Source organism: Orycteropus afer, unplaced genomic scaffold (assembly GCF_000298275.1).
Source record: "Orycteropus afer afer isolate SDZICR_OR568_19922 unplaced genomic scaffold, OryAfe1.0 scaffold00047, whole genome shotgun sequence".
In the NCBI taxonomy this organism is placed as follows: domain Eukaryota; kingdom Metazoa; phylum Chordata; class Mammalia; order Tubulidentata; family Orycteropodidae; genus Orycteropus; species Orycteropus afer.
The window spans coordinates 8831987-8851757 of NW_006921634.1; the positions used below are offsets into that span (position 1 = coordinate 8831987).

The 19771-nt window shown below is 39.3% G+C and overlaps 1 protein-coding gene across 1 annotated transcript in view; it reads right to left on the reverse strand.

The window, feature by feature from the left end:
* Positions 1 to 19771, reverse strand: part of MAML2 (mastermind like transcriptional coactivator 2) — a 465694-nt gene that overhangs the window by 128233 nt on the left and 317690 nt on the right. Inside the window, exon 2 of the mRNA XM_007938077.2 lies at positions 16102 to 17616. Within this exon, the coding sequence (XP_007936268.1) occupies positions 16102 to 17616 (1515 nt within the window). The remainder of the gene's footprint in view (positions 1 to 16101; positions 17617 to 19771) is intronic.

Consider the following 19771-nt stretch of genomic DNA (forward strand, 5'->3'; position numbering starts at 1 on the left):
GTGCTCAAATAATATACATTCTTTTATTTTCTCTTCTTTACATATGCTTGATAATTTTCTTTCTTGGTGTTTTGAATTATTATTTTTTCTTGTCAAATGCATAATGATTTCAACAATTTTATCTTTCATACACCTTTCTCAAGAAACCACCAGCAGATACAGTCCACCAAAATGAAGAAGTAAATAAACAAACAAATAGAGAAACACAAAATAGCCAGGAAACAGGAAATTAAATAAAGGCAAGGAGTCAAGGGGATTCCCAGGAATGGGACAGGAAGTCCCAGGATGACAGCTGTATGAGCAAACATAGAGAACCCCTGTTAGACTGTCCCTGGGGACAGAGGGCTCCTGGGGAGACATATCCAGGAAAAGATATGGAGCAGATTGATTATCTGACAGGAATTACTATGTGGAATATGTATTGAGAAACGCTTTACTGAGCTGTTAGATAGTGTGAGAAGACAGCCTGAGACGCAAAGACATTTCTCAAATAAAAGAGGGAAAAATAGGTTCTTAACTCCTGGAGAAGAATAGTATACTACTTGTTTCATTAGTAAATAGTATTTACCTCATAATAAACTTGAGAACACTGACACAGACTTGATCTAATATTTTAGTATAACCATATTGTGGCAAAGGGGGAGAGGAAGAGTTGGGAATAGAGATAAAATCTTCATCTGCTATAATAATATGTAATAGATATTGCTTAAAATTAACAAATCAAGAATAAATGTATTGAGAAATATTGTGGTCAATATCAGAAAGAGAAAAGAAAACATGGTTTGCTATAGAGACTAAGATACAGAAGGGAAGAAGGACCAGAGGATAGCTTTCACATTTTAGTATTTACTTATCTTTATAAACTATGTGCATTGTTACTTTGATAAAAGTAAAAGTTAAATTAAAAAAATTACAAAAGCTTTTTGAGGACAGTAACTGTATCTTAAAACTATGAAATTCAGAATTATAAAATAAAATTATAATAGAGGAATAAACAAGGCTTTGCTTTCTGGAGATAAATTACTCAGCAACAATTTTCTGTCCAAAATCCACATGTTATATCTTTCATTCCCACACTGCTCCTGCTATGTAGGCACTAGGCACTAGGGACATTTCTTACAGCAGTAGCATAGCATTCTGAATACAAGAGGTTCTTAAATATGTGTGCAATGAGTAAAGAACTATACCAATTGCTGAATTTTCCATGGTGATTTTTAATGAGCTTGGTTGGAGAGAAGAGGGGTCACACCTGAAGTTTATAGTTTTATTCCACATGGAGGGATAAGATTATAAACTGAAAAGATTTTACAAAGCTTTTTCTGAAACCTGACACTAAGGTACACATTCCACAGTTTTAATCTGGTTCCCCTAATGCATGAGATTTCCAGAGACACATTTGAGACAGCTGATACCTGTGTTAGGCAGTCAAATGACTATTTTAATTATGTATTTCTAGGTTGGATAAAAGGCATCTATAAGGAGGAGAACTGATTGAGCAAAGTGGAACTCCAGGGAATGATTGGCTTCTGGGTTAAAACTCCAATTCCAGGAAGGAGACTTATCAAAAGCAACAGAAGATAATTAGAACCCCAACCAATGCCCTCAGTGCCCTAAAGAGCACAGAGATAGGCAGAATTGCTTAGACATACTGTCCGGCCTACTAAGGGGAAGGACAAGTTAGCTGGAAAGAAGGAGGTTGAAAGGAATATTTCAATAATTCATGCAAGTGGGCAGCAGAAGTGAAGAAGAAGTAGAGATGCGAATGGTCAAGTAATGGTATAAAAACAAATCTTCAGAAAACAATGTATCTGTGCCATATTATCTCAGTTTCTCAAGGAAAAGTCTTCACTGAAATAAAATCTAATATTTTAGTTAGTAGCATCTGGGAAGGTGGGCCTAATTGAGATAGGGAATTATGATGACTGCAGATGTTCTGAGCCTGGTGACTGGGAAAAATGGAGTCCAAAGGGTTGGGAGGGTTGATGGAAAGTTAATTTTGAATGATTCTAGGGGCTTGAGAAAGGAAGGAGAGGGTGAAGGTGTAAAAGAGGATAATTGATGGAAAAAGTCTTCTAGAGCAAGAACTAAAAGTACAGTGTTAACTTTGGAAAAGGGACATGTGAGGGGCAAGGGAAATAATGAAAGACAGGACTAATGAACTCCCAGAAGTTGGAAGAAGAGAGGTTTAGCTGCCTAAGCCCACAAATGTACCTTTAAAACCTCTGAAATATTCTTGGTACACAGATATTGTGAAGGTCTAATTTCTCTGGCCTAAGCCCTTCCTGTGTATTCTCTATACAGCAACTCGAGTGACTTTTCTACAAGTCACCGTTCAATAACCTCTGTTCACTGACATTCAACACATTTGCATTATGTAACTACCTTGTGCTGGACACAAGTTATGCCTCTGTTTAAAAACAGCTCATAAAACCTTTTCCATAAATTTCCATTGCCCTCAGGATGGATTCCTAAACTCCTTACCTCAATGCGCCACATGATCCCGCCCCTACTTACCCCTCTAGTTTCATCTCTTTCCTCTTCTGACTTTGCATTCCACAATCCAAGCATACTGAATGACAGAAACTCTTCTAAAGTAACTTAGTCTTTTTCTGGAAGGCTTTCTCCCTTCTACATGACTAATTCCTATTCTTTCTTGAGGTCAATACATAGGTGATACCTCCTTTTAGAAGCCTTTTCTGGTTCCCAAGTCTGTAACAGATAGGTGCTTCATCTCTGTGTTCTCATAGTACTTTAACTCCTATCAAAACACTTACAACAGTAGACTGTAATCATGTGTTTCTATCAACATCAGCAGGGAATATGTCTTGGTCACTATTCACATACCGTGGATGCTCCATACATATTTTTTGAAAGCAGAAAAAAAATATGAAAAGAATCACTTGTTACATCCTTGGAATATCTCCTAGTTGATTATTACCCATATGGTTCCCCAGGATATAGATCATCTGTTGTTATTATGTGTCTCTGAGTTGATTCCAACTCATAGTGACCTTATAGTACAGAGTTAGAACTTCCCTACAGGGTTTTCTAAGTTGTAATCTTCAGTGAAGCACACTACCAAGTGTTTTTGCTTGGGAGTCCGCTACTAGGTTTGAACCACTGACCTTTCAATTAGTAGCTGAGCTCTTACCTATTGCACAGTCAGGACTCCTTTAGGTCAAAAAGTACTTCTAAAGAATCCTCTCCCATAGGTTTGACCCATGGGGAAACTACAAGTGAATTTTCTGGTTCCCAGCTCTGACAACTAGCACTGTTGATGCAGATCCATGAACCAAAACAGCCTTTTTGTTATTGGGGAAGATTGAAGCACTAGCTCCTGTTCCCACCTTCTGCAGAGAAAAGGGTGTTGTGTTGGTGTCCTTAAATCCTCAGAACAAAAGAAAGAATTATAGATCAATGGTACAATTCATTTGTACATGTGTTCAACAAGTAAGCTTTGCGTACTGTTATGGACTGAATTGTGTCCTCCCCAAAATATGTGTTATAAATTTTAACCCCTATACCTGCAGTTATAATCCCCATTTGATAATGGGGTTTCTTTGTTATGTTAATGAGGAAATATTCCTGTCGGGTGTGTGTCTTAAGTCAATCTCTTTGAGATATAAAAGAGATTAAACAAGCAAGCAAGCAGAGATGGAGGAAGAGAGATGCCAAGCCACATGAAGACTACTTTGGAGCAGAAGTTCAAAGAGACAAGGAGTTTCCTCCAGGGTCAACAGAGAAAGGAAGTCTTCCCACTTAGAGCTAGCACCCTGTTCTCAGACTTCTAGGCCTCCCAAACTAAAAGCTCTGGTGGTACAGTGGTTAAAATATTTGTTTGCTAACCAAAAGGTTGGTGGTTCCAACCAATCAGTCATTCCATGGAAGAGAGATGAGGCAGTCTACTGCCATAAAGATTTACAGCCTGGGAAACCCTATGGGGGTCACTGAGAGTCAGAATTGACTCTATGGCAGTGAGTTTGTTTTGGTTATGAGAAAATAAATTTGTTTGTTAAAGCCACCCATTGGTGGTATTTCTGCTATAGCAGCAATAATTGATTAAGACAGGTGCTTACAACATTGTAGATATGTTAGGGCTACAAATACAGTGGTGTAGAAGAGAGGCATAATACCTGCCTTCAAGTTTGCAGTCTAGTTGGGGAAGACAAGAACAAAGAGAATATAAAGGGAGCTAGCAAACCAAATAGATGAGAGCCCCTAATCCAGATTGTGGGGCTAGGGATGCCTTTCTGGAGGAAATGATATTTCACCTGAGAATGAAGAAACTTAGAGTTAAGTTAGCCAAGCAGAGTAGAGCAGAAGAGTATTCCACACAGAAGGATCAGCATATTTAATACTTGGAAGTGGGAGAAAACATGGAGTTTTCAGGAATTGGAGAACATTAGTATGGAAGACACTATAGTACAGAGTGTATGTATGAGTTGGGGTAGATGGGTGAGAGTCAGGGAGAGGACACCTGGAACAGGGACCAACAAATCTGGAGAGTTTGGCAGGAGCCAGGTCATGGAGAGCTTTATAAGCTACAGAGAGATTGGACTTTATCCTGAGAAAATGAGACCATTTAAGGAATTTAAGCAGATGATTGTCATGATCAAATTCTTACTTCAGAATGGTCACACAGGTTGCAGGCTGGCCAGACTAGAAGAAAGCAGGCCAGTTAGTAAGCACTTGAGGAGAGAAGGGACAGACGCTATTCTGGGTATGTTTTGCACATGAGTATGTGCCAAAGACTTGTGGACATAGAGATAGGTTTGCCAGCTCATTAGCCTTATGGCTCTACCCAGCATGGATCTTCTTCCAGGAAAAATTTCCTCACCCTTGTGGCCAATAACAACTCCTGTGGTTCTATTTCCCCATCTCTCAAACCCCTTTCAAGATCTGCAATGGAACAGGTCTCAAGGAGGTCAGGGAAAAAAGGCCAGTTCAAAATGGGCCTGTAGGGAAAGGAAGAAAGAGCAGAGGGTACATACAGCCAAGAGTAGGGAAACTAGACAAAGATCCAGAGACACCAAGTAGAGACATGAGCTGGAGACCAGAATGTGAGGTATATTCACGTGATCACACACACAGACCTGTGGACTACAAGAAGTAGGGCCAAAAAAGTTCCTTGTTTATGAGGTTCATGTTTCCTAAAGGTGGAGTTGAACTTAAGCTCTTGTGAAAAGCAAACTGTGGAAAATGCCAGTGATTCAGGGTGGAGGGAATTAGCAGTAGAAAGGGAAACAGGTCAGCTACCCCCATTCTTTCATCTTTGGGGACCTTGAAAACTTGATTTTGCAGAATGCACAGGAAAGCAGTCATTGGCTTCCCTCTATTATGCTCTACTCGATTTATTGCTTGGAGAATAAGGCGTCACTTTATTGTTCAGATTCATTGCATCAAATGCAAATATTGAGCCAGAGTTCTCTAATTAGTATCCAGAGAGCTGTCTTGCTCTCTCTCTCTCTCTCTCTCTTTCTTTCTCTGTGTGTGTGTACATGCTTGACTTCTGTCTTCTCTGCTTGAAATACAGTATAAAAGAGTAAGATGATTCTCTCACATTGCATCTCTCTGATGGTAGTAGTCTAAACATTTGTACAGTCTTTTATTTCTAACCTAGGATTCCTTATAATAAACACCTTCAGAATCTCAAGTCTTTCTGTCTGATTTTAATTAACCATTAATGTGCAAATTTTACTGATTAGTGCACTGGTTAAATGGGTTTTTACTTCCTTTGGATTTCACAAAAGGAACAGTCCCCCAACTCCACCAAACTGATAACATCTAACATCTGATTAGAAAAGGCAAAACTAATTAGAAAAGAGTGCAAAGGGATTGTCTGAATTACTTATATTAATGCATACTACATTAAATATCTGTCAGAATTTCCATTAACCCTCCCCCATTCCCATTGCCAGGATCAAATCTATTTCTTAACCCCATATCCCTTCTTTCCCTAGTTAGAAACTTAGTATTCAACAGGCTAAATTACACACTAATGCTTTAAATGCATAGCTCTTCTTGATGGATGCGACATGTAGACAAAGACCTTGGAGTGAGAATAATAGAAGCCATTCCCCTAACTGGATTTGAACCCTATATATTGTGATCCCAAGGCTAACATGTTCTTCTTGATACTGTGTTTATTTCTTTATTGAAGAATATAAGAGTTAACAGGTGCTTTACACCAATTCACTCTATTGCACTGTGAGTTATTACACATTGTTGTTATGTGCCGTTGAGTAAAAAAATAAATTAGAAAAGAAAATGGAATATCTAGCAACTAGAGCTCTATTCTGTAAAAGGTTAAAATAACATTTTCAAAGTTCAACTTGCTGACTTAGGAGAAAGGATCACATGATTTAGGCTCCATGACCACATAGTCAATTGTTAAGGAACAGGACAATGTAGTATACATATACTTAATGGGGATCCAGTAAATAGGAGGGATAGCTGCCTCCTTCAGATCTAAAGCTCTTTGTGAGGAAGGGCCATGCCTTCCTGATCTTTTAGATTAAATCAATGCAAAAGGGATTCTTTGGATAACTTAATCTTTTAATCTCTAGTGTCTAGCATATTGTAGGTGCTCAATGTTCATTATATGAATGAATGAATGCAAGAATTATGGCTTTACTACAAAACTCAAACAGTGTCATTGAAAAGGTTCTTAAATCTTATGGTAGTAGAGAGAGAATGAATGAATGAATTTTCTTTATCATATGAAAAATCTAACAACATCCCAGAATTATTTTCTTCTAAAAGTTATATCGCATCCCTACTCCATTGGGTGTATTTCATTTTTATCTGGGATAAGAGGTACCAGGAAGCCTGCTAAAAAAACAGCCTAGCAGAAGAAGCAAGAATAAGCCTGCAATACAATGAAAATCCTCATAACTGGAACAATAAGCAACATCATGTTAAATGAAGAAAAGATTGAAGTTGTCAAGGATTTCATTTTACTTGGATCCACAATCAACACCTATGGGAGTAGCAGTCAAGAAATCAAAGGAGGTATTGCATTGGGCAAATGTGCAAAATACCCTTTTAAAGTGTAAAAGAACAAAGATGTCATTTTGAAGACTAAGGTGCACCTGACTCAAGCTATGGTATTTTGAATAGTCTTATATGCATTTGAGAGATGGACAATGAATAAGGAAGACAGCAGAAGAATTGATGCATTTGAATTGTGACGTTAGTGTAGAATATTGACTGTACCATGGCCTGCCAGAAGAGTGAACAAATCTGTCATGGAGGAAGTCCAGGCAGATTGTTCCTTAGAAGCAAGACTGACCAGACTTCGATTCTCATACATTGGTCATATTGTCAGAAGGGCTCACTTCCTGAAGAAGGATATCATACTTGGTAAAGCAGAAGGTCAGCAAGAAAGGGGAGGACCCTCTATGAGACGGATTGACACAGTGGCTGCAGTCATGGGCTCAAGCACAGCAATGATTGTGAAGGTGGCGCAGGATGAGGCAGTGTTTTGTTCTGTTGTACACAGCATCACTATGAGTCAAAACCAATTCGATGGCACCTAATAACAACAACAATATAAAGAAAATAGTTCAATTTGAAAACACTCTGATTACATAATAAAAAAAGATTTTTTTTTCCTCCAAATGTTTCCCTTTACTGAATCATGACCTCATCATGGTTCTCATTTGTAGCATCGAGATCTAGAATAGGATCTGGCACACAGCAGGCACAAAGCAAATATTTTTGATCTGGCAAATAGCAGGCATATTTGAATGAATGAATAGAAGCAATTACCAAGTTAAGATTTGAGTAGTACTCAATTCAATACGGCATCTTTAGTCCATGGCTCTTGATTAGGCCAAAAAACAAAACAAAAAACAAATTCACTGCTAAAGAGTTGACTAATAATGAGCCTTTAGTATAGAGTAGAACTCCTTTTAGGGTTTCCAAGGCTGTAAAACTTTACAGAAGCACACTGTCTCATCTTTCTCTTGTGATGTGGCTGGTGGGTTTGAACTGCCAAACTTTCAGTTAAGAGCTGAACACTTTAACCACTATGCCTACAGAGCTCCATCTCGATTAGGCAGAGTAGATAATTTAGAAATCTGTGGGTTTAGATAAGGCAGCTTCCGGAGAATTTGACTGAATGTTACTTCCTGCATCAGAATTGGATTACATTTTGCCTGAGGCAATAATAAACTCTGTATGGAAAGGCATAGTGAAATTTCAGACAGATATCACAAAGATGACCCTGATGGCACACCTAAACTACCTCTACTTACTTCCTTTACTTGTGCAGCCTAGTAGTTATGATTTTGAAATCAAACAAATTACCAGCTGTAACTCTGAGCAAGTTATTTTAACTTTTCTGAACTTCAGTGTTTTCCCCTAAAAAAAGGGCTTGATAATGTCTACCACTGAAGTAATTTGCATATGACACAGAATTGGTGTTGACATTAAAATAAAACAACAACAAAAGAAAAAAGAAACACTCATTCAATGTCCCGCCTGCTAATTTTTCCAATCAAGATTCATTAGTACCAATTCTGTGTCAGGAAATTCCCTCTAAATCCTTGCCTTCACACTAGTGTCATGGATTATTAAAAACGAATTTTTGTTTTCTTTGGAAACTTCAAAGATAAATGATGAACTAACAAAGATAAAATGTAAACACAAACATCATGGTCTTGACTTGCCATGGACAATCCTCAGTACTTCTATACCAACCCTTTTCCCTTTTGCAAGGAAGATTCAGCCAAAGTGAACCATAATGAAAACCACCACATGGTCAAGGGTCAATTGCCGTCATTGCCTAAGAACTCTTGGATTTCTATCCTAGTTTCACCCTAGATTTCATGTCTGTTATGATTTACCCTTGACTACAGGTTTATCATCAAATTTTGGCCCCACTCTTGGGTTCTGATGGTACTGGCTAATTCTGTGGCTCTAGCTTTTTTAGGACTTTGGCTTGGTTTCCTTTGTGGCCCTTCATTCTGACTTCCCCTAATCTAGTTCTAACTTCTAAATCCAAATGCTGGCACTAGCATAATTGACTAAGTCTAACCAACCTCCTCCAACCTTCAGCCAAAGAGGGGCTTTGGCTTTATTTCTATTGTAGAACACTTAAATTGTGGTTAGATTTCCTATTAGTGAAAGCATTCCCACTGATAGAGAGTTTCTATCTCCTCTCAGGCACTACTTAAGGGTAATTACAAGGATTTAGAAATACTGACAGTAAGAACTACAGTGATACCCCTACCCTCACTCAGGACAATTTGGAAAGAGTTTTCCAAGTGTTCATCTTTAAGATCACTGACACACAAAATGGCTGTAAAGAAGCAAGGTGGTTCTGAGTCCAGAGAGACTTGGCTAAAGTTTGATTAAAGAAACATCGTGGCCTCCTAAGAATATATCCTTCCATTTGACTCATAACGACCCCTCCTTGGGTTTCCGAGGCAGGATCTTTACAGAAGTAGGTTGCCCAATCTTCCTTCTGAGGAGTGGCTGATGGGTTTGAACCGCCAGCCTTCTGGTTAGCAGTCAAGTGCCTTAGGCACTACACCACCAGCGCCCCCGAGAATATACCCTTAATAATTGAAAGCAAGGACTCAGAGATAATCATATACCAATGCTCAGGGCAGCATTATTCACAATAGCCAAAAGATGTAAACAACCCAAATGTCTATCAACAGATGAATGGATAAACAAAATGTATATGCACAGTGAAATATTTTCAGCCATAGAGAGAAACTAGGTTCTGACTGATGCAGTGACATGGATGAAACTTGAACACATTTTGCCAAATGAAATAAGCCAGGCATGAAAGGACAAATATATGATCGTACTTACATGTACTATCCAGAATAGGCAAATGCATAGGGACAAAAAGCAGATTGACGATTTCTAGAGCAGGAGGAGGGGTAATGGGGAGTTGTTGCTTAACGGGTACTCAGCTTCTGTTTGGGATAATTAAAGGATTTTGGAAATAAATAGTGGTGCTGATTGCACAACTTTATGAATATGCTTAATGTCACGCAATGTTTACTTAAATATGGTTAAAATGGCAAATTTTATATCATATATATTTTACAATTTTTAAAAAGAAACATTGTAACAAGTAGAAGAAAGGGTAAATCTATCTTGGAAGTATAGGAAAGACAGAGTAGCAGAGAGAAGATTTGGCAATGCACTCCCAAGTCTGGAACCCGTAAAGGCAGCCTTAGGAAATGGCTTTGACACTCAATAAAGGCAGCTTGATTCAACTTGATCCTCATATATAATAAAAAGTAGATATTATTAGCTCCCTTCTGCAGAGGAGAAAACTGAGGCACAGAAAGGTTAAATAACTTACTAGAGAGTGTAACAGACATGAGATAGTGGGGCCTATGTATAAATCCACATCTGTCTGATGCATTAACTACTATGCTATCAAGGCCAGTACGGCAGGGAAAAGTGTAATAGATTGTAGGGAAAAATAAAAAAAAAAAAGAAAGAAAAGTATCAATCTGTCTTACCCTGATTCCATTTGAACGTTTGATCACTTAACCTGTCTGTGGTTCTCAAATTGGTTTCACACTAGACTCATCTGGGAGGTTTTTTTTTTTTTTTTGTAAAAAAAGTCAATGCCTGATACTCAAATTTAGACAATCTGTTTCAATTGGTCAGGGGGAAGGGTTAGATCCTAGAGATCATCAGAATGAAAAAAAAAACAAAAAACTCCCCAAGTGATTTTAATGTGTAGTTAGATTTTAAAATAACTGACCTAATGCTAATCTTTAACTCCTTGCCCTTTATTTTGATTCCTTATTTATTGAGCTACTCTCTGGATATAATTTGAAATATAATATGTATCTTTGCCTATAGAAAGAGATTTATGCTGACCTGAGTGTTCTAGTCTCTATACCATGATATTTTTTATTTTAAATAAATGGGCATTATGGCTTTAAATACCAATTTCATGAGCTTGGTTAATGTGAATCTGCTCTGAGAGACAGAGCTATTCTCATATTGGAAAAATAGGTTTCTGAGCCTTCAAGGCCAAGGGGAGATCATGAATGATGATTAGCCAGGAGAATGCTGCTGATGGGGCCTCTAGGTATACTAAGAAGACATGCTTTATCTTAACAGAATATGTTCTTCACAAGAAAATCATTTCTACAATATCAAAGGGGAAAAATATAATGGAGGGATGGTCAATTGTTCATCAAATTCAAATGTTTAATCAATCAATGGTCTTTTTACATCAACTCCTCTATGTTTGAGAGTATAACATCTGTGGCTGAACAATATAACAATCTAGCTGAGGTGAATATACTAAAGAGAAGAGGAGAGGAGAGAAGCACACAGCTTTCAACCTGACTCCTGGTACTGAGTACTGTATCTATCAGTCATGGTTAAATCAGGAAAACAGAATCCAATCTAGGTATTAAACCAGAAAGGTATTAATCCAAGAAGTAGGAATAGCCTGACCCAAATCTTGAAAATAAGAACTAAAATGGTAAGTGGAAGGCTGTAGGAAGGAAGACATTAGGAGACTTGCCTGAATTAAGCCAAAGGTTGATGGGGAGTAGGAACGGATATTGGCTTGGTAGAGAGAGTGGGGTGAGGTTATGGAAGGCTCTCAATACATGATTGAGGAGCTTGGCTTTGAACTGAGGGGGGAATGTAGCAAATTTATGTTTCAGTCATAACAAATCATCCACTCACTGGCTGCCTTCCCTCCCAGAATTTTTAGAGATGGAAGAATTCTAAACCAAATATAGAATCCTCTTCAGTTTCATGGATCTGATGTTAGACAGAAATCACACATTTAACTGTCCGATTACAGAACTCTAAAAAGTTCAGTTCTTGGGTCACAGAAGTAAGAACTTTTGGATTGAACTCTTGTGAGCAATGGACAATCAATAACTCTTTCACACCTTAAACAAGTGTTCAGCGACCTGAGGATAAATCAGAAATGAGTATGTTACATCCCTCTCCTGCACTCTCCCTTGACCCTCAAATCAAGAAGGGAAGAAAATTATAGCCAGGAGGCATCTCCATTTGCCAACCCCCAAATATTAGCAAAATAGTCACTGAAGATATTTTGTGGAATACCAAGTATTATTTGTTCTCCCAGTCTCTGGAGAAGGGACTACTTAAAATCACCCCAACCATGGAAAAAAAAAAAAAAAAAAAAGATGTCTCCAACAATTCAAACATGTTGCATCAATCTCTAAGGACCCATTCATATTTGGGATAGGGATAGAGATGGATACAGAGGAAAAAAAAAAAAAGGAATTAAGAATCCCCCAAACTCAATTCTACCTGAGCATGTGGATCTGTCTGGGTTCTGGGTTCTGAAAGGTGACTAGAGGGCCTCTTTTGTACACTCTACTGGTCTGATCAGCAAACTCAATTTGCCCTTTTGCAGCAGGAGCCAAGATTTCCACTATTTGTAAGGCTAAAGGGCTCCAATTAGCAAACTCCATAGTAAATCTTTCTGTTTGACACAAAGTAAGTATGACAACCAGAAAAGAAAAAAATACATGACTAGTGTTTTCATTTTTTATTATGCTGTAAATGATAAATGTAGCAGCTGCTTAACTCCCAACCCCTTCTGCCCACCCCCCAGACTTATGTCATGAGTAACACAGATCTAGCTATTCTGGCATTAGTACAAGCATTTGTACTGTCTACTAGGGATGGTGGAGTTAAAGCCACTCTCTCTGAGTTGAGACTATTTGGTGATATACTTACTTGCTGAGAGTATAACATAAAACTTAAAAAAAAAAAACCCTTAGAAATATATACATCCAAATAAAAGTTGTTTCTTGAAATTATCATCTTGGGAAGCAACTCATTTATTTTTCTTTATTGCTTTCAGACAAAGTTCCCAAACCACACCTGAAATTCAGTTTCATCACATCATAGTTATTCCTTGTTTTTGACTCAAAGCAACATTACCCAGCTTGAATGTTTTCAAATATCACCTAAAAGAATGAATATTATTGCACTGGTAATAAGCCACCGAATATGCTATGGGCTCTGAAGACAATCCCCAAAGAAAAATTCTGAAACTATATTGAACAATAATAGTATCATCATTAGAATATGAGTCCCCTCCACCCCCATACACACACACACACACACACAGGTGAATGCTTGCATGAAGGAAATACTTATTTGACTGGGATCTCACCAATTTGCCTGAAAACTCACACACATGACTTTAGAGCCATATCTTCCAAAATCATTGAGCTGGTGAGACCCAAAGAAATGATCGGTTCAATCTATACATTTGGGATCAAGCTTTAAATGGGTAGCTATTGCCTGCCTATATAAAGGAGGTTTCTAGCTTGGAATGCTCCACGATTTCTACCATTTTTAAGGGTTTTCTTGAAGAGATGAAAATTGCCATAAACACTTGGAAAAGTGATAATATATATATATAATTGGAAGATGTTTGTTGATTCGGCTATTAGCACCCACCTGTGCACTTGGCCCCTGGAAGTTCGCGTGGTAACCAAGCAGTCAAGCATATGGTGTACACTTGTGATTATCAGCAGTAATGTGGAGAATAGGACAAAGGTTCGTAGAGGCAGTAGGCAGACTCTTAAAGAAGGGTTGATAGGACACCAGAGATACATATTTCTTGATGGAAATTGTTTATTTTGTTTAGCCCCATGTTTACTCTCAGGAAGGTCAAGAACTACATAGATATTTCTTGATTCCTTTCTTTACTACCTCTGAAGGTCAGAGGTTTAAGGCTCTCTCTATCCTCAGGGGGCTTAATCTACTATTGCTACATAAATACAGCTCACTAGTATTAGAAGAAATACTTCTTTTGCAACTCCACGATACTCTAAAGGTGATTTGCCAACCAATCCCCCCTGTGAGTGTATAGCCTAGTGGCTGAGCACAGGGTTCAAAGTAGACCACCAGGCTTTGAGTATTGCCTCCACTACTTATTATCTGTGTGACCACAGGATAGTTACTTAACTTCTCTGTGCCTCAATTCCCTCACTTATAATATGAAAATAGTATATCTTCTAGATACGGATGAATCAATATACCACAAGCAAAGGAGTCATGTCAGGTATATGCTCAATAAATGTTAACTCTTAGTACCTACTGACATCGAGTCCACACTGACTCATAGAGACCCATAGAGTTTCCAAGCCTACAAATCTTTAAAGAAGTAGATTGTCTCATCTTCCTCCTGCAGAGCAGCTGGTGGGTTCCAACCACTGACCTCCTGGTTAGCAGCCAGATGTCTTAACCAGTGCACCACCAGAGTGCCTCAGTAGTCTTGGATTATTTATTATTTCCATTTTTATGGGTCAGAAGCCTAGGCCCAGGGAGGTAAATCACTATCCAATCATCATACTGCTGGCTAGTGGAAGAGTTAGGGATAAATCTTTTTTATCCCTCCTTCCCAATACAGTTTATGCTGAATTTGGGAGTCACTCCAAACCTATATAATAGTAACTTATTAAAAATAATATTTTGATATTATTTATGGCTCTGTCCATGATAATCATAACAATATCCAACTTTATTCTAGGTTTGGGATAAGAACTCTCTCATCTCATTCTCAAAACAACTCTAAAAGATGACACAATTTTCATCTCCATTTACAGATAAGCAAACTGAGGCTAAGAGAATTCAGTGACTTGGTTGAGGTCACACAGCTAGTGAATGCCTGAATAAGAATTTGAACTTATATTTATCCAAATCAAAATGCATACATGTAACATCAGAAAGTAGTCCCCCATTATCGTTGGTTTTAAAATGATTTCCAAATTAATCAAGTGTTAAAAAAAAACATTTTTGTAAAATACACACATGACTCTATTCTAAGTCCATTCTCCATAATTTACAATGAAAACAAACAATCACAAAAGCATTTCTTAAGTGAATAAGAGTTTAAAGCTCTACTTGGAACGTAGCTTTTGAGTACTTGTTGAGGCCAGTTTTCTTTTGACTCACATCTAGGGCAAAGGTCAGCTTGGACACAGTCAGTGGAGCTCGCGGCATTCTTTTCTGGGCTGTAGCTATGAAAACTACTCCAGGAATGTCATTGGATTAAACTCTGTGCTACCATACTGCCTTGACATTGTTTTGACATGTAATGTGCTGTCTTTGTGCTCAGACACAAATGTAGACCTGTCAAACTACATGCTCAAAGTAATATTCAAACTAACTTCCTTCCTCCCTTCCTCTTTTCTTCCTTTCCTGTCCTCCCATCCCTCTTTTCCTCCCTCCTCTTTCCCGCCTCTCCTTCACATATTCCTAGAAGAGTTTCTCTTCCCAGTTTCCTGAAGTTCAGGGCTTATGTTGCTCATCAGTATGTGTTTCCCAAGCACAGAGCAAATCTCTCCATTCTAAGTTTGGGGCCGAATAAAACTTTTGTTTTATGTTACTCACAGGCTACAAGGTAACCACAGATTGTGTGTGTTTGTCATCATGATGATTTCATTCTTTAACATTGAACTCTGAGATCATTTCCTCCAGAAGTCTTCCCTGATTTCCCCTTACTGGGTTAGATAGCCAACATCTGTGGTCTTGTTCCATTATACTTGCACACAGCTTTAAAATGATAGTTTTGAAAACCTAACTCTTGAGACATTGCTTGCAGATAGGGACTGTGTCTTATTTAGGGCTGATATTCAGCCTACGTGCACCAGCATGGACTCATAGCAATGGGTTTGGGAGTTTGAGCATTCCAATTGGTTGAAGGATATGACTGGTCATTAAATATTTTTAAATATCACCTCTGGCTTTATTCTAGTACTTAGCATAATCACAACATCTGACACGTGTTAGGTGCCCAGGAAGTTTATATTGACTTAATGACTGATTTACTGACTGGACATGTCACTACAATCATCAGTTATAATGCAACATTATTAATAAGCAAGAACCCTTGCTCACTAAAGATCCCAATGACAGTAATGCCCTACAAGGAAATATTAGCCTCTTCCTCCAGATGCCCTAATGAGCCAGATTTTATGAGGTCTTCACAGAAATCCATCAAGACCACTAGTGTCTTTGGTCTTGATTCTGCCCCAATATAAACACAATGGCAACCAAAGCACAATTAAGACCCTAAGTCATCTCTGGGAACTTTGTGTCAGGCCTTACCTGTCTGTGTTGTTGGGAGACTTGATATCCGAGTCCTGTGATGGCCTGATTCTGCAACTTCTGCAGCAGAATCTTTTGTTGAAGAGGCAAGGGTGACCTTAGCAAAGGCTGGCTTGACACAGGTTGGGTGGGCTGGGGTAGTGGCTGCTGTGGCTGCTGTGGCGGCGGCGGCGGCTGCGGTGGCTGCTGCTGCGGCTGCTGCTGTTGTGCTGAAATTGAGCTTTGCTGCTGCTGCTGCTGCTGCTGCTGTTGCTGCTGCTGCTGCTGGGTGTAGTGTAGGAGAGAAGGCTTGTTTTGGGAAGGCAAAACAGAAGGCATCTGCTGGTTTGCTTGATCTGAGTTAAAATGGAACAGAGGCTTGGTGTTGCTGAGACGGGGTTCCATGGCTGAGTGTGGGTTGTTAATAAAACTTCGACTGAGATCCTGAGGCTTTTGCTGCATGAGCACATCCAGGTGCCCACCCTGAGCCGAAGGGCTGGCCTTGTACATGTAGTTAGCCATTCCTTTAGACTGGCTGCTGCTGCCGGCTACCCCAGGCATGGGGGAACTCTGTGGGCTGAATGGCTGCTGGCCAAAAGAAGGGCTAGGGATTTTTTCCTGCCCAAATGGACCTGGGGATGGCCCAGCAGAGGACGGCAAGCCTGACCAGTTGGTAGGCTGGTGCTGCTGCTGGTGCTGCTGCATCCGGGCATGTTGCTGACGATTGGCAGCTATCTGTTTGAGCTGTTGCGCATGGGATACTTCCTGCCAGCTGGGCAGGGCCCGGCTTGCTCCTGAGACTGTCTGAGGCTGAGCCTGGCTCTGAGAGCCAGAAGGGATTGGGGACGAAGTAGAGAGGGCAGAGCTGGCCATGGAGAATGCAGGGCCAGCTGATGGAGGCCTCAACTGAGGCGAGCCCGAGGGGCCCTGAGTCAGGCCAGGTGAGTATTCACTCTTGATTACTATCTTCTCCATAGGCAAGGAGGGTCTGGGAGTGTTCCTCTGGCTTTGCTGACCCAAGTCAATGTTAAATGGGTCATCCTGCTTTATGGTGGCATTGATCATGTTCTCCAGCTCAAGGTCACTCATGGGAGGCACAGATATGTTGGTCAACTCATTGAAAAGTTCCTGCAGCTCAGGATCCATCAGTTGCTCTCCAGGTTCATCTCCGTACCTATTAGAAAAAATACTCTCCTGGGTCATCTGGCCTTCCATATGCTTACTGCAAGACAGAGTCTCTCCTGGCTCCTTCTTCACCTCCTTTAAGCCCATGTTAAACATACCATTTCCAGGAGAATGTGTACTGTGTGACAGAGTCTTAGTCTTTCTCAGAGGTGCTTGACTCATAGGCAAGCTCCCTGACATAAGCTGACTTTGTCCATTATTTACTTGGAGGCCACCTTGTCCCGCAGAGAGGTTCTCCCCCACACGGATTCTCTTGATATCAAGGAACGAGTTGTCGACAAAGCCATTGGGCCTCTTGCTGTTGACAGGAGACAGGCTGACGACTTGTTTTCTTTTCAAAGAACCTTGGAGCTGAAAGACAGAGAGAGAATAAAGAAAACATGAGCTATTAATCCAGACGTGCTTCTAATCAAAAGAGACATAATATTTACATGTTTCCTCCACTTACACAACAGGATGCAGTGAAAAGGAAAAAAGGCACAAATGAAGCACAGTCTGGAATATAATGAAACTCACAGTAGCACAAACAGTACAAAATACAATGTTTCTGTATTTCAGCCGGTCAATTAGTGGTTAGAGATCACAGTGGTTCCCATGATTGGTACACAGATCAGTGAATGAAGATCTTTTCTATGTCATCAGGAGTATTGAAGCTCTCTTGTTTCCTGGAACAGACCTAAATATTTCACGTCCATGCACACACCCCCACACACAGCCACAGACGATTGAAGGGCACATAGTTTCATCAAGATAGGAAACATGGGTAAGTGTAAAGCTGCAACGTGATTCCCAGTTTCTTTTTTCACAGATTCAACCCCTTCATCACTCTTATCCTTTACATAAGTAATTAGAATAGTTGTTAGGTCCAAGAAGATCTGTTCATCTGCTTTTCTTCCTATAATTCTACTGCTCTGTATTCAGGCCCAACTAGTGACGACACTATATGGACACAAAGAAGCCAGGACATGGTCATTTATCAAAAATGAGACACATGAGGCACAGATTTTTCCCAGGGATTTATGTCTTTTGTTGCCTGCCTCTACATCTTATTGCCAAATCCAGGCACAGAGAGGCAGAATCATGGAGTTTTTAAGAGCATAGGCTCTGGAAACAGACTAAACCAAGCTCAGATATCAGTCTGTCACTGAGAGCTATGTGACCATAGCAACTTACTTATCTGAGCCTCAATTTCTTAATCTGGAAAATGGGGAGGATAGCTCTTAACTCATAGGAAGAATTGAGATAACTCATGCAAAAGTTTGAAGTAGTGCTTGCTATAGTAAGAGTCCAATGAATTATAGCTTACAGAGAAAAGTATGGTTTACTCCACCCTCAAAGGAGGTGCCTCTTTAAACAGCAATAATAGCAGCAAACAGTATTTCATTCACTCAGCCATCAGTCAGTTTGTATTATCTGAATTTTAAAAATTATCAAGAAAAGTTTAAGGACCATAAAGTCATACCAGTAAATTAATAAAAATACAAAATATTTATAATTGACCCTTGTGAAGGGCTTTTGTTGATTTGGCTTTAAAGTGAGAAACTCTTATCTACCAATGTGTGGCTTTCCCAGTGCAACTCACCCCTTACATTAAGTAATGCTTGCTCGGGACTATTGTAAAATACCTGGGGCAGAAAGATACTTCCTAGATATAAAACTTTTTCACTTCTACTTCTCCCCTTTTCACTTACCACCACTTCCTCACCCATATAAAGTGGTCTAGGTAACTGAATTAAGAAAAGGAAATTAAAATTAACTATCTATTATATGTCAAGTTACTGATTAAATATACTTACTTTATTTTCCTTAATATGTACAACAGTCTCATTAGATAGGTATTAATATTGTTACTTTATAGATAAAGAGCAAAAATTTAGAGAGGCTGAGTAACTTCTCTCGTGTCACACATCCAGTAAGTGTCAATCTAGGCTCCAACTCAAAGTCTGTGTGGTTCTAAAGACTGTTAAGTTTGACTATATTATGCTGGAATTAGCTTATTTAGGTTTAGGGTCCAGTCAGCAGAGAGGGGCTGGGGCAAAGAGTACAGATACATCATGTATCTCAGATAAAAATGACAGGAATCTGAGAAGGGCCAAGATGAAGCATAGGACCAAATGTGAGCAATATGTTTATCAGTCATCTACCTTATTAATACCTGCTTCACTGCTCCCATATCTGTGGCTCTGTCCACTCATAGGAAGTATACAGTTATGGTGGATGGGCCATGTAGATGTAACAGGTTTTTACTTCCTGGCCATTACTCACTGGACCAGAGAAAGGAATCTAACTCAAGCTTAACCAATCAGTCCCTTCCATGGGAATCTGGAATTAAAGGAAGTTCCTTTTGGTTGGCTATAAAGTAATTTACAAATCTTGGGGGCTACTGATGATCATATTTTCCTTTGTGACATCTAGAGCCATCGAAGAAGGGGTCTGCAGAAAGAGGGAAGAATGAAGCAGAGGGGAAACACAGAGTTCTGATAGCATTTCAGGATCTGAATTCAGT